At 46.7% G+C, this 12,737-nt stretch overlaps 1 protein-coding gene across 4 annotated transcripts in view; it reads right to left on the minus strand.

Annotated features, from left to right (window-relative positions):
- Nucleotides 1-11,943: 11,943 nt before the first annotated feature.
- Nucleotides 11,944-12,737, minus strand: part of MACO1 (macoilin 1) — a 68,438-nt gene continuing 67,644 nt past the window's right edge. For all 4 annotated transcript variants that reach the window (XR_010157595.1, XR_010157587.1, XM_063812139.1 and 1 more), the window contains 1 exon segment: nt 11,944-12,412. Coding sequence is in view for 2 of the 4 variants with exons in the window: in XM_063812139.1 (XP_063668209.1) it covers nt 12,210-12,412 (203 nt within the window). In the remaining 2 variants the exon portion in view is untranslated.

Genomic DNA, 12,737 nt, shown 5'->3' on the forward strand with positions numbered 1-12,737 from the left:
AGGTGTCAGCAGCTGTGGAGACAGCACTCTAACGGAATGGGGCAGCTGCGTGGCCAACATCAGGAGCAAAAACTGGGGTGCAGTGGGGGGAAGAGGCTATTCAAGGGTAGCATTAGGGACTCCCCAGAGTGACCTCTTTGTCGTAGCCCCTTCAGCCCCTACCTCAGAGCCTCAGTGTTTCCTGCCCACAAAATAATACAGCACATTGGGAGGGGGTGACATCCAGGGGGTCCTGACTTCCTAGACACCCTCACCCAGTCTTGGGGACTTGTAGGACAATCTTGTGATTGAAGCACCCAGGCCCTGGAGCAGACCAGCTTGAGTTTAAATCCCAGCTTCTCCACTTCCTGCCTATGTGACCCTGGGAAAGGTTCCCTGCCTCTCTGAGCCTCAGTTTCCTCACCTGTGAGGTCAAGGTAACTCTCCCAACCCCCCAGGATTGCTGTAAGAGTAATGAGAAGGGCACGTGGGGTCTGGCATGAGGGAGGAGCTTTGAAAGCTTTTCTCTTATTGGTGTCTTCAGGACTGGGCAGGCTCTGAGGAGGAAGAGAGGCAGGAGTGCAGACTACGGATGGAAAGAGGATCTGGAGGCTGCCAGTCAGATTCTAGTGCTCTTTCCCTCATTCAGCAAACATTTATTGAGCACCTACTATGTGCCAGGCATGATTCCAAGTGCCAGGGATACAGCAGTGAAAAGAGATAAAAACCCCTGCCCTCATAAAGCTGACATTTCTGTCAGGGGAGACAAACCACAAAGTAAGAAAGTAAAAATAGCAGGGAGTGGTGGCTCACGCCTGTAATCCCAGCACTTTGGGAGGCCGAAGCAGGTGGATCACCTGAGGTCAGGAGTTCCAGATCAGCCTGGCACACATGGCGAAACCCCATCTCTACTAAAAAAAAAAAAAAAGAAGAAGAAAAAAATTAGCCAGGCGTGGTGGCACGCACCTGTAATCCCAGCTACTCAGGAGGCTGAGGCAGGAGAATTGCTTGAACCCAGGAGGCAGAGGTTGCAGTGGGCCAAGATCGTGCCACTGCACTCCAGCCTGAGGAAAAAAAAAAAAAGAAGAAAGTAAAAATTAAAAATACGATAGACGGTGATAACAAATAATATAAATTAAATAAAATAAAAATATGATAGTGCCAAATACTGAGAAGACTAAAGCAGAGAAGAGGGATAGAGACTGTCTGATTAGCTGAGATGGTAACATTCAAGTGCCGATCATAAGGGGTGAATGAATGAGTGAGGCATTCTAAAAAGAGGGAACAGAACTGTCACAGCTAAAGGGAACCTAAGGAAACATGACAACTAAATGCAATGTGGCATCCTGGATGGGATCCTGGAGCAGAAGGCTATTAGATACAAACTAAGGAAATCTGAATTAAGTATGGACTCTAGTTCCCAACAATATATCAATATTGGTTCATGAATTGTACCAAATGTACCTTTAATGTAAGATGTTAGGAATAAGAGAAACCAGGTGTGGGGTTTATAAGAACTCTTTGTACTATCTTCTCAAATTCTCCGTAAATCTACAATTATTCTAAAATAAAATGTTTATCCAAAGTGGGGAGGCAGCAAGTGCAAAGTCCCTGGGGCAGAAGCGTGCCTGACGGAATCAGCAAGAGGCACAAGGGAGAGTGGGAGGAAGGAGGTTGGAGAGGCAGGTGGATAATGGACTGCGTTCAGGCTGCTGGGACATTCTCAGGACCCTGTCCTTTGGATGTGGAACCACTGGAGGCCTTTGAGCACAGGAGTGACACGATCTGATTTGTATTCCAACAGCTTCCTCTGGTGGCTTTGTTGAAGCTGTGTGGGGCCAGGACTGAAGCGGGACAGTGAGGAGGCTCCTGCGGAAGTCCAGGCAAGAGGATGGTGCACAAGACCAGGACGGAAGCCATGGAGGAGGTGAGAACCGGGCAAGTTCTGGAAACATTTTGTAGGTGGAGCTGACCATATGCTGACAGGTCAGATGTGGGGTATGAGAGAAAGAGAAGAGTCAAAGACAACCCAAGGACAGTCTGAGCAACTGGAAGGATGGAGTTGACATGAAATGAGACGAGGAGGATGAGGGGAAATGAGGAATGGGTTTAAACATACTGCACCTGGCCCGGTGCGGTGGCTCACACCTGTAATCCCAGCACTTTGGGAGGCTGAGGCGGACGGATCACAAGGTCAGGAGATTGAGACCATCCTGGCTAACACGGTGAAACCCCGTCTCTACTAAAAAATACAAAGAATTAGCTGGGCATGGTGGTGGGCACCTGTAGTCCCAGCTACTCAGGAGGCTGAGGCAGGAGAATGGTGTGAACCCAGGAGGCGGAGCTTGCAGTGAGCTGAGATCGCGCCACTGCACTCCAGCCTGGGCGACAGAGCAAGACTCCATCTCAAAAACAAACAAACAAACAAACAAAAAACATACTGCACCTGAGACGCCCATGAGCTGTGAGTGGAAACGTCAGGAGGTGAGAGATCAAAGCTGGAGATTATGAATGTGGAGTCATCAGGAAAGAAACGGTGTACGCCCTGCCACCTGGGATGAGGGGTGAAGTCAGCTGGGGGAGGGGTGAATGCAGACAGACACGTGCACAAAACACCATTTTATACACATAGAGACTTGCATTTGCTCATTTCATCCTTGCAAGAAGCTCCCCAGCCCACTCCTTGTCTGTTCCTCCTAAAAGACTCAGGCAGGATGAATGAAGTGGTAGGTGAAGTACTAACCAGCCCAGTGCCTGGCAGGTACCAATTCACTGAGTTCTTACAGTAAAGCCTGTGACCTTTGGGATGTCATCATCTCCACTTGGCAGATGAGGAAAGGGAGGCATTTGACCCAAGCTCTGTCCACCTGACAAAGCATCCTGGGGGGTTCACATCACACCTGCTCTGCTCTCACAAGGAACTCAGTTTACTGAAGTCAGGGCCAGTCAGTCTGCACAGCAGCCTTAACCACAGGATTTGCAGCAAGGCCTGCCGCTATGCCTGAAGCGCCCCGCTGGGCCAATTCCTTTGGCTCTTGAGGACATTTTTGGCTTCTAGTGGGCTGCTAGAATGATGCACTCTCAGGAGAGGAAACATATTAAGTTGTCGCTTCCCACCTGGGGGCCCAGATGCCTGGGAAGGTGGTAGTGTATACTCCTAGGGCTATTTTTGGTATTTCAAAAAGCATGATAAGGCTGCACAGGTGACTTGAAAGATTGACTCTCTTTGCAGCTCCACTGGCCATGTTGGTCAATCAGAAGTTCTATGAGCAATTACACCCTGGACTAATACAATATTTGTAATGAATTAATGCATATAGTTTGTTTCATTTGTTGGCAAAATCCTTAAGAAATTGAGCTTCTGGAAGATGAAGATAATAAAAAGGGCCTTCGTGGCAGAAAGGCTAAAACTCTTTGCTTTGAGCTTTGGCCACTGGAACTGTTGGTGTGGTGAACATTTGTGGAGTTCTTGGCCCCTCCAGCCCAGTGGTACTTTGGTTTCTTTTTTGTAAAAGCTACCAGTTTCTGGCCAGGTGTGGTGGCTCACGCCTGTAATCCCAGCACTTTGGGAGGCCGAGGCGGGTGGATCACCTGAGGCCAGGAGTTCAAGACCAGCCTGGCCAACATGGTGAAACTCCGTCTCTACTAAAAATACAAAAATTAGCTGTGTGTGCTGGTGGGTGCTTGTAGTTCCAGCTACTTGGGAGGCTGAGGCATGAGAATCGCTTGAAACCAGGAGGCGGATATTGCAGTGAGCTGAGATCGCACCACTGCACTCCAGCCTGGGTGACAGAGCAAGACTCTGTTTCAAAAAAAGTTAAATTAAACGTTTTAAAAAAGCTACCAGTTTCTGTGTGCAGCCTTGGAGGGGCCACAGCTCTGTCTCCTGCCATGAAGCCCAGGGGGCCTGTCTTGGTCTGTTCAGGCTGCTACAACAGATACCATAAACTGAGTGGCTTTTAAACAACTAAAATGTATTTCTCACAGTTCTGGGGGCTGGGAAGTCCAAGATCAAGGCATTGGTAGATCTGGGGTCTGGTGAGGGTGCCTCCTCCCTGTTCACATGGTGGAAGGGGCAAGGCAGCTCTCCTGGGCCTCTTTCATAGAGCCACCCTCATGACCTAATCACCCCCCAAAAGGCCTTGCAGGTGAGGATTTCAACATAAGGATTTTAAGGGTACACAAACATTCAGACCGCAAAAGGGCCCTGAATCTCCTTCCCTCAGCTAGTGTTCTCCAGCCCAAGATTCAGCCAAGGGGAGGACATATGACTCAAGTTTGGACTCTTTGTCTATATCAGTTTTTGCTCTGGTAACAAACAGCCCCCGAATCTCAGAAACTTAAGACCAGTAACACATATTTTTTGCTCCCACGTCTGAGGGCAGGCTTTGACATGGCTCACCTCTCACCCAGCTGTGGCCCCTCTCTGGGAGATGCTGTTCTCCCGCAGAGAGGAGCAAGAGGCTGATGTAAAGCACTCAGGTGCATTTCAGGCTGCCCACACCTGGCACACGTGATGCCCACTCACATTCCATTGACCAATGCAAGTTATATGGCCAACTTGGACGCTGAGTGGAGTGGGATGGATCAACCTCGCTGCAGGGATGGAGTGGATAATTGGGAGCAGTAGCACACATCTACCACCATCCCCCAAGACTTTGACTTGAGAAGCTGGGACATGGACTCACTCAGCCACGGGCCCTGCTGAGCAGCTCCTGCCTCCAAACTGCCCATGCTGGCTGGCTCCTGTCTTTCCCATATGGCTTCTTCAGCCCTCTCGACAGCCCCATATGTGCATGCCCCATCTCTTTTCATTCAGTTCCTCTTTGGGCTTATACTGGCCGCAGTCAGCTTCTGTGGCTTGCAATAATAATAATTTAAAAAACCCTCATAAGCTGACACATAGTAACCACAAATTGGGGTGATGCTAGCAGAATTCCTTTTTGGAAATGAGAGGGCTAACAATTTATATTTGCAGACAGTGTGATAAATGTGGTTGACAAGGGGAATCTAGGACAAGGGCCTGGAAGGAAGCCCAGGGGCCAGAAGAAGAGACACGAGGGTCTCCACAGGGGAGGTGGGAAGACAGCAGAGACCAACTTTGCTCATATCTCCACTTGGCCAGCTAAAAACATTTGAAGTCCTAGCCCCAGCTCCAGCCCCCAGACACCTGCATGCATCCTCTGAGGTCCCAGGCCCCAGCAGGATGGAGGCTTCCTCTTACTCCCGTCTAGTTCCCAGTTTCTCAACCCTGACTGCACATTAGAAACCTCTGGGGAATTCAAACAAACAAACAAAGCCCAGGTTCCTCCCCAGCCCAGTTAAATCAGGCGCTCTCAGGGTGGGCCCTGGCCATGGGCAGTTTTAAGAGCTCCCCAGGTGATTCTAATGAGCAGCCAGGGTTGAGACCCACTGCCCTACTTCTCCTGAACTCTGCAGTGCGTGGAGAGGCCAAGGGACTGGGAGCAAAGCCAGAAACAGGAAAACGCAGGCACTTTACAGCCTTAGGTTCCTATTTAGCAGCTTCCAGACATATTTTGTTTGATCTGCAGATAATACAGTTGAGCTAACATTTAAAAATTGGGAGATTTCACATTATCCAGATTCTTTTTGTTTTTGGTTGAAAAATCTCAAGTTCTGGCATCTCAGGGCTTCTGCAACACATGACTTACACAGGTGACAGGCCGAGTCCTCACAGGTAACCGTCTATTCCTCGGTCCTAAATCACTTTCTCGAGCACTCGGCCAACTGTGATCCCACTAGACCCCTACGCCTAGGCAGATACCTCAGCAGGACCAACTGAGGGGCCAAGTGCCAGCTGGGGGCTTTCTCCTCACCCCACGCTGCTCACTCCAAGTTCCTCTTTGAGTTGGTTTTTATTATTTTGGAGTTGTTGTTTTGGCTTTTAGTCACATTTAAAATGTGTTTTAAAAATCATTTTTTGTTATATGAATTTTAGATAATTTGGAATATACAGTAAAGTATAAAGAAGAAAATGAAAATCACCTATCATCTTAACTGCCTTTTGGGTTCTGAATACACAAAGATTCTACGATGTTCTGAAAGGCAGTCCCCACTTCAGTGTGATGGAAGCCCTGGAAGCCTCCAGTGTGAACCATTTGTTCCATTGCTTTTTTCCTTTTCTTTTTTTCTTTTTTGAGACAGGGTCTCACTTTGTCACCCAGTCTGGAATGCAGTGGTGTGATCTCAGCTCACTGCAGCCTTGACCTCCCAGGTTCAAATGATCCTCCCACCTCAGTCCCCCAAATAGCTGAGACTATAGGCACACTACCACACCCAGCTAATTTTTGTATTTTTAGTAGAGATGGGTTTCCCCATGTTGCCCAGGCTGGTCTTGAACTCTGAGCTCAAGCGATTGGTCCACCTCAGCCTCCCAGAGTGCTGGGATTACAGGCGTGAGCCACCCTACCCAGCCTGTTCCATTTCTTAAAAGTCAGGACATTCAACACTTTCAAAAGGCTGATCCATCTGACCTTTAATATTTGTCAGAGACAGACTCTGAGAACCCACCTTATGTTTTAGATCTGCGTTTCTTCTTCCTAATACATAATAACAAAAATTACAACTAGAAAGAAATCTTTTGGAAAGAACCTCTGCTGGGTGGCAGGCGGGGAGCTGGCAGCTGGAGGTGAAACAAGACCTCTGGCTCAGGTTGCATGTGCCCTCTGGTGGCAGCTGGGGGGTGGCTTTGGGCAGGGCTGTGTCAGCCCTCACGCTCAAGCCAGTGGTTCTCAAGGTGGGGCCCAGCCTCACTTGGGAATGTGTTAGAAATGCAGTTTTTCAGGCCCACCCCCAGACCTCATGAATGAGAAACTCTGGGGTGGGACCCAGTAATCTGTGTTTTCGCAGGTGACTTCAGGCTGTTCTGGTGAACGAGTTTGAGAATGATTGTTCTAAGGAAGTATGGGCCTGGTACTGGAGAAATGTGCCAACAGGGCCTAGGGCTCCAGGAGCAAAACCCTGTCCTCCATGCAGAGGAGGACAGGGAAGGGAACGGCGAAGAACAGGATCCAGGATATGCTGGTGCCAGGCCAAACGCGGCTCATGGAGGTCCCTGCCCACACTCACCTGCACCTCCCTCTCAACCCGAAGGCTGCAGAGCTGGGAAGCGGGCAGAATGGACCTCTCTCAGAGCAACCGGTCCAGGCTCATTCGGACGAGGTTTAAAAGGCCCCGCCACGTGTGTGAAGCTAAGTCTGGGATTCTTAGGAGAAAAATCAGGGTATCACAGCAGAGTGGTCCCAGAACCCTAGAAAGCCCATCCTGAGGGGAAATAAGACTTGAACCTCAGGCAAAGACAGGAACTAAAAGCAAACGTTGAGATGGAACAAACAGAAACACTTAAAATATGCTCAAGGAGGGAGGAGAAAAAAGAAGTGTGGCCCCCTTGGTCAGATGGAAAGGAATTCTCTGAGACATTCAATCACCCAGATACCTTCCAGGAGGAAATGCTTTATAATTCAATTACTGTCAACATAAAAAATCCCCACACTGACTCACAACGCAGCAGTACTGGCTCTTGTGGAAGTTGGTCTAAGGCTCCAGAGGGGTGACGCATGGACAGGCCCCCAGCAGGCCCCTGTTGCGAGGCTTCCAAGACAAGTGATTGTTCGCAGCACATCTAGCTGGTAAGGACATCTTTTTGCACCTGGCTAAATCAAGCAGGCGTTTGTAGAGAAAATCTGACAAAAAAGCAAGGTTTGAGACAGGCAGATGGGAGATGTCATAGTAAATATGCTACTTCAAATGTATCCCTCTCCTTCTAGAAACGATTCTGTTTATGCTTGTCATTCTAATAATACTATTACAGAGATGCTCTGATTCAATCAAGACACGGTATTTCAGATTACATGTCTAATCTAAAACCTTAATCACTCAATAAGTATTTATTGAATACCTACTACGTGGCAGTCATTGTTCTAGGTTCTGGGTTACAGCAGTAAATAAACAAAAAACTTTGCCCTCATAGAGCTTACATTCTAATGGTGAGGAAATGTAATAAACAAAATAAGTAAAAAGGAGTAAGGCTTAGAGTTCATCTCCTGCATGGCCTCTCATCATTAAAATTTTTTTTTTTTTTTTTTTTTTGAGACAGAGTCTTCCTCTTGTTGCCCAGGCTGGAGTGCAGTGGCGTGATCTTGGCTCACTGCAACCTCTCTGCCTCCTGGTTTCAAGCGATTCTCCTGCCTCAGCCTCCCGAGTATCTGGGATTACAGGCACCCACCACCATGCCCAGCTAATTTTTATATTTTTAGTGGAGACAGGGTTTCACCATGTTGGCTAGGCTGGTCTCGAACTCCTGACCTCGTGATCTGCCCACCTTGGCCTCTCAAAGTGCTGGGATTACAGGCGTGAGCCACCACGCCCGGCCCGAATTTTTAATTCTAAATTTTCAAAGCGTGTGTATCAGCTTTTTTCTGGACTAGAAGAGAGAGGGTGACAATGTAAACGAGTCTTCATGTTAGGAAAGTCAGCTCAGGATGGGGCTTCTAAAATAATATGCAACTGAATTACCCATTCACATCTTGTAAAATGCAGATTCAGATGGGTCTGGGCAAGAGCCCGATGCAAGCTCACATAGGACACCGGTGCTGCTGGGCTGCAGTTGCAGACCATGTTTTTGAGTGTCACGAGTTTAGGAGTCAGGCTGTTAAGGATGGAGCAGCCCCAAGAGCAGGAATTCTTAGCCAGGTCCTGCCCTCCTCATGATTCCTTGCGGCAGGTCTGCGCTTCCACCTAGGAGCGCTGTAGATGGTTTTCAGGGTACCCTTTTGTATCATGTCACCCAGTCTCCATAGCAACTCTGTCAGGTGAGGAAACGGCACCCTAGAGAGGTTAAGGGCAGTCACAGAGCCTGTGGAGGCAAAGCTGGGAGTTGACTCCCATCCCTGTCTGGAGGGCTTGGCCGGGCCCTAGGGCTCTGCATGAAGGATGAGGGGGATGCCTTTGGGCAAGTCCTGTGAGGCCTGGGAAGAGGCCAGCTCATCAGTAAGTGTCTTTGAGAGTCATCTATAACCAGGCATTTATGGGGCTCAGAGGCCCTTTAATCTAAACAGGCCTAGCTACTCTGGCCAGTGGCTTGGGGGTAGGCTTCTGGTTTACCTCTTTAGTTCTCTGCTGTGGTGTGAATTTCAAAAGCAGTAGTGAGGGCAGCTGTCAGAAATGTTCAGCCCTCCCAGGTGGCTCTTCATAGCCCAGATTAACACAGGCAGGGGAGAGGGATGGCAGGAAAAAGGATTATGCCCTTCCTGCAGGCTGGGAGTCACGAGGAGTTGTTCATTCTCATTCCATAGGATCTCTTGGAAAGATTGCCACAGGGAGAATGAACGTAGACAGCTATTTCCTTATGTAAAGTTGGGAGATGTCAATAGAGAGAGGTTATTCGGCCAGTCAAAACACACTCAGCCCACTCGTCCTCTAAATATTTAACCATCTAGAATGGCAAACACTGCTTTACAGCATGTAATGAATTATGTACTGAGATGTGGAGCTGCTTTATGATGGTGTGAGACTCCATCTCAAAAAAAAAAAAAAAGAAAAAGAAGCAATGAAACTTGAAGATCTGAGTTTTCTCTCTCTCCTAGTCTGTCCCCATTAGTGCATCACGATTACAGCCTTTTGATTTTCATAGTTAATTGCTGCTTTATCATGGGCCTAAAATAACAAAGACAACAACTGGAGATTTCCTTGGTGGAAAAGAAAGTGCCAACAAGAGTTCTGTAGGCAGACACATTCCTTCAGGGAAGGCAAAGGCGAAAGCCAAGGCAAGCCAATATGTTTCCCCTGGGGAATTCTGCTCATGATATTAAGTGTGGAGTGTCTGCAATAGACTTGATGGCCAAGATTCAGAAAGGCTATCTAGCAATAAGGACAGAGGGTGAGGTGCCAAGAGCAGAATTTTCCAAAACTAGAGCCAAGATCAATTGTAACAATGGCCAAGGGAGGCAGTTGGCTTCTCAGAAGATGAAAACAGACAAAGCCTCTAAAAACAAGGGAGGATGATAAAAGTGTAGGTTAGTTCAGGATCTATAGCAGATAGGAAACCCAATAGAGTATTGGTCACTAAGTGGCCAAGCAAGATTCTAGAAAATAGAAGGCAAGGCATTGATGAAGGAAATTTGCTCTCAAGATTTTCTCACCAACTACCCCCCAACTCCACCCCTAACTTGCTTTCTTAGGAAAGGAGGGTTGTACCAGAAAACAAGTCAGCCTTGGCTCTAATCAGATGCTGGAGAAGGGAGAAAACAAATGAGAATGGACATGTCTTACGCACAGAAACCAAACCAACTTGAGATCCTGATGGGTCTCCCCGAATCCTGGGTCTGCCCCCTACCCAGGGATCGGCTGTGTGGGGGGACCCCCACCTGACGCAGGCCGAGATGAGAACAAGATAGCAACCGGCTAAGCCCCACTCAGAACGATCTACCTTGCTGTGCTCTCCTGAAAGTTAAAAAGGCAGAAAACTAGTTTTATCTGTAAGAAAATGTTTATTCTTTTGAACCCCACAGGAAAAAAAAAAAAAAAGAATGCAGCCAAGACCAGTATTTAACGAAGTGTCCCAAAAGGCAGCAAAATGGGGGAAACCTCAACACAAAGTCAGTGACAATTTTCCATGTTTTTGCACAAAGAAGAGAAAATCTATGACAATTCTGAGTAACACTTTCATGGTGACAATTACACAAGATGATTCAAAAATGCAAAATGGCAGCAACATGCACACCTGGCTAAAGCTAGAAGTATTTTTTTTAATCTCAAAATAAGATCTGTGATTTAAAGGATGATTCTTTTTAATACTTCTATTTTACTGACTTGCTTGTCCTACTTAATTTGCTTTAAATGAGACGTACATGCCAATTAACAGGAAATTTTAGAAGAACTATGTCCTTCCAGAATCCATGGCAAGGATGCAAAACCAATTTATTTGGTTTCTTAATTTTTCCTAGTTTCCAAATACAATTTCGCATTGCCCCCACCCGGTCCCTCCCGCCACCCCCACCCTGATTCTTAAACACTTCCAAAAGTTGCCTGTGCAAACACTTTTCTACCCATGTATAATACACATTTGAAACTGAAATCTTTGTGCAGAGTTTTGAGTTTAAGAGTCTTAAAAAAAAAAAAACCCTCCTTGGCACAAGAGCTGAGGAATAGTCAAGCTTCTTTTAAATCATCAAACACAAAATGATGAAAAGTGGAGAAAGCACAGTTAAATGAAATGAAAAAAAAAAAAAAAAAAAACCTAGACCCGCAGCTTTTATTAGCCATCGTTACAGTCTCTCGTCCACAAACACTGCCCGGCTCCCTTCCCAGGGCACTTTACTGGAGGCAAGTGCAAAACACTGTGGTGCTTTCTATTCAAAGAAACAGAAGATGTAGCTGTGGTGGTAACGGACAGCCCAGCTACCCACCAGTTTTACAGCAGGATCCGCAGTGAGCTTGATACAGATAGAGGATAGATGACGGTAAAGGGGGAAAAGAGTTTAAAATTATCAAGTTTCCTCTTGAAATGTCTTTTCCCAAGGCACTGTGAAGAAGACTGCTGCTAGCAATTTTCTAGGACTAAACACACCGATGGGAAGATAAATATTTCAAACACAACCCCTGTTACATTCTTACAGCTAGTTTCATCACTTAGGTCTCTTCTTAGCTTAAATGATGCTCCTTGAATCTGTTTGGTCCTTGGAGGGGCAATCCATTTTTGTTTTCTGTAATACTGACAATCACCTTCTTTAATGCAGCTATAACATCAAAGCTCTGTTAGGTTATTTAACCCTTCACTCTTAAACTAAAAGTTTTCATTATCATCTCACGTGAATCCAATGTGCAGGTTTTGCTTGCTTATTTAAGAATAAAACAAAACAAACATAAAGGGTTGAAAAACAAAAACTCTGCTTTTTTTTTCTTCAAGAGGAAACTATGTAAGAATACATAAAAGGCAAAGTTGGCTACTTGAAATCCAAGAATGGTTTTAATGTGTTGGCCGAGAAAAATAAACTGTAAAGTTCTGTGAGGTCTTCTAAAAATTTACAAGAAAAACTGATGGGCAGTTCTAATCAGACTTGGATGTTATCTTTTCCCCCCTTTTTAAAAATGACAACAGATACAGTGCCACAAAATACAATAGAAACTGTTTTTTTATCTTGACTGCCAGAGACGCTCCTTTGCAATGCCTTCCGGTAACCAAATTTTTGGGCACAACACACAGCTGGCCTTCATTTCTTCAGGGGCTGGTAAACAGAGGCATTGGGGTCAAGTCCAGAGGGGCTGGTCTCCACAAATTTGGAAGAGTAGTGGGGGGAAACAGGGCTCAGGGGGCTGGTGGCGGCACTGTATGTTATGCTGGGCATGACGGCCATGACTTCGGCTATCTTCTGTTTTAGGTCCTTGATTTCCTGATCTTTCTGAAGGATTTGTCCTGTAAGATCAAAGACCCACCATTAGTGAAAAGGGAGGCCTCACCCAACACAATGTCCCCAGGGGCCAATCCCTAAGTAGATTCGGTTCAGTGTGAACAGCTCCAGGTTCAGTGATTTATAAGAGCAGGCAAACTTGTCCTGTAATGGGACACAGTAAATATTTTAGGTGTCGTGGGCCATATACAGTGTACTTACTATCTTTGTCATCTTTTCTTCCCAGCCATGGAAAAATGTAAAAACCATTCTTCATCGGCAGGCAGTACAGGCATAGGTGGCAGGCCAGATTTGGCCCATGGGCCACAGTTTACTGATTCTTGGCTTAGA

Source organism: Pan troglodytes, chromosome 1 (assembly GCF_028858775.2).
Source record: "Pan troglodytes isolate AG18354 chromosome 1, NHGRI_mPanTro3-v2.0_pri, whole genome shotgun sequence".
NCBI classification, from domain to species: domain Eukaryota; kingdom Metazoa; phylum Chordata; class Mammalia; order Primates; family Hominidae; genus Pan; species Pan troglodytes.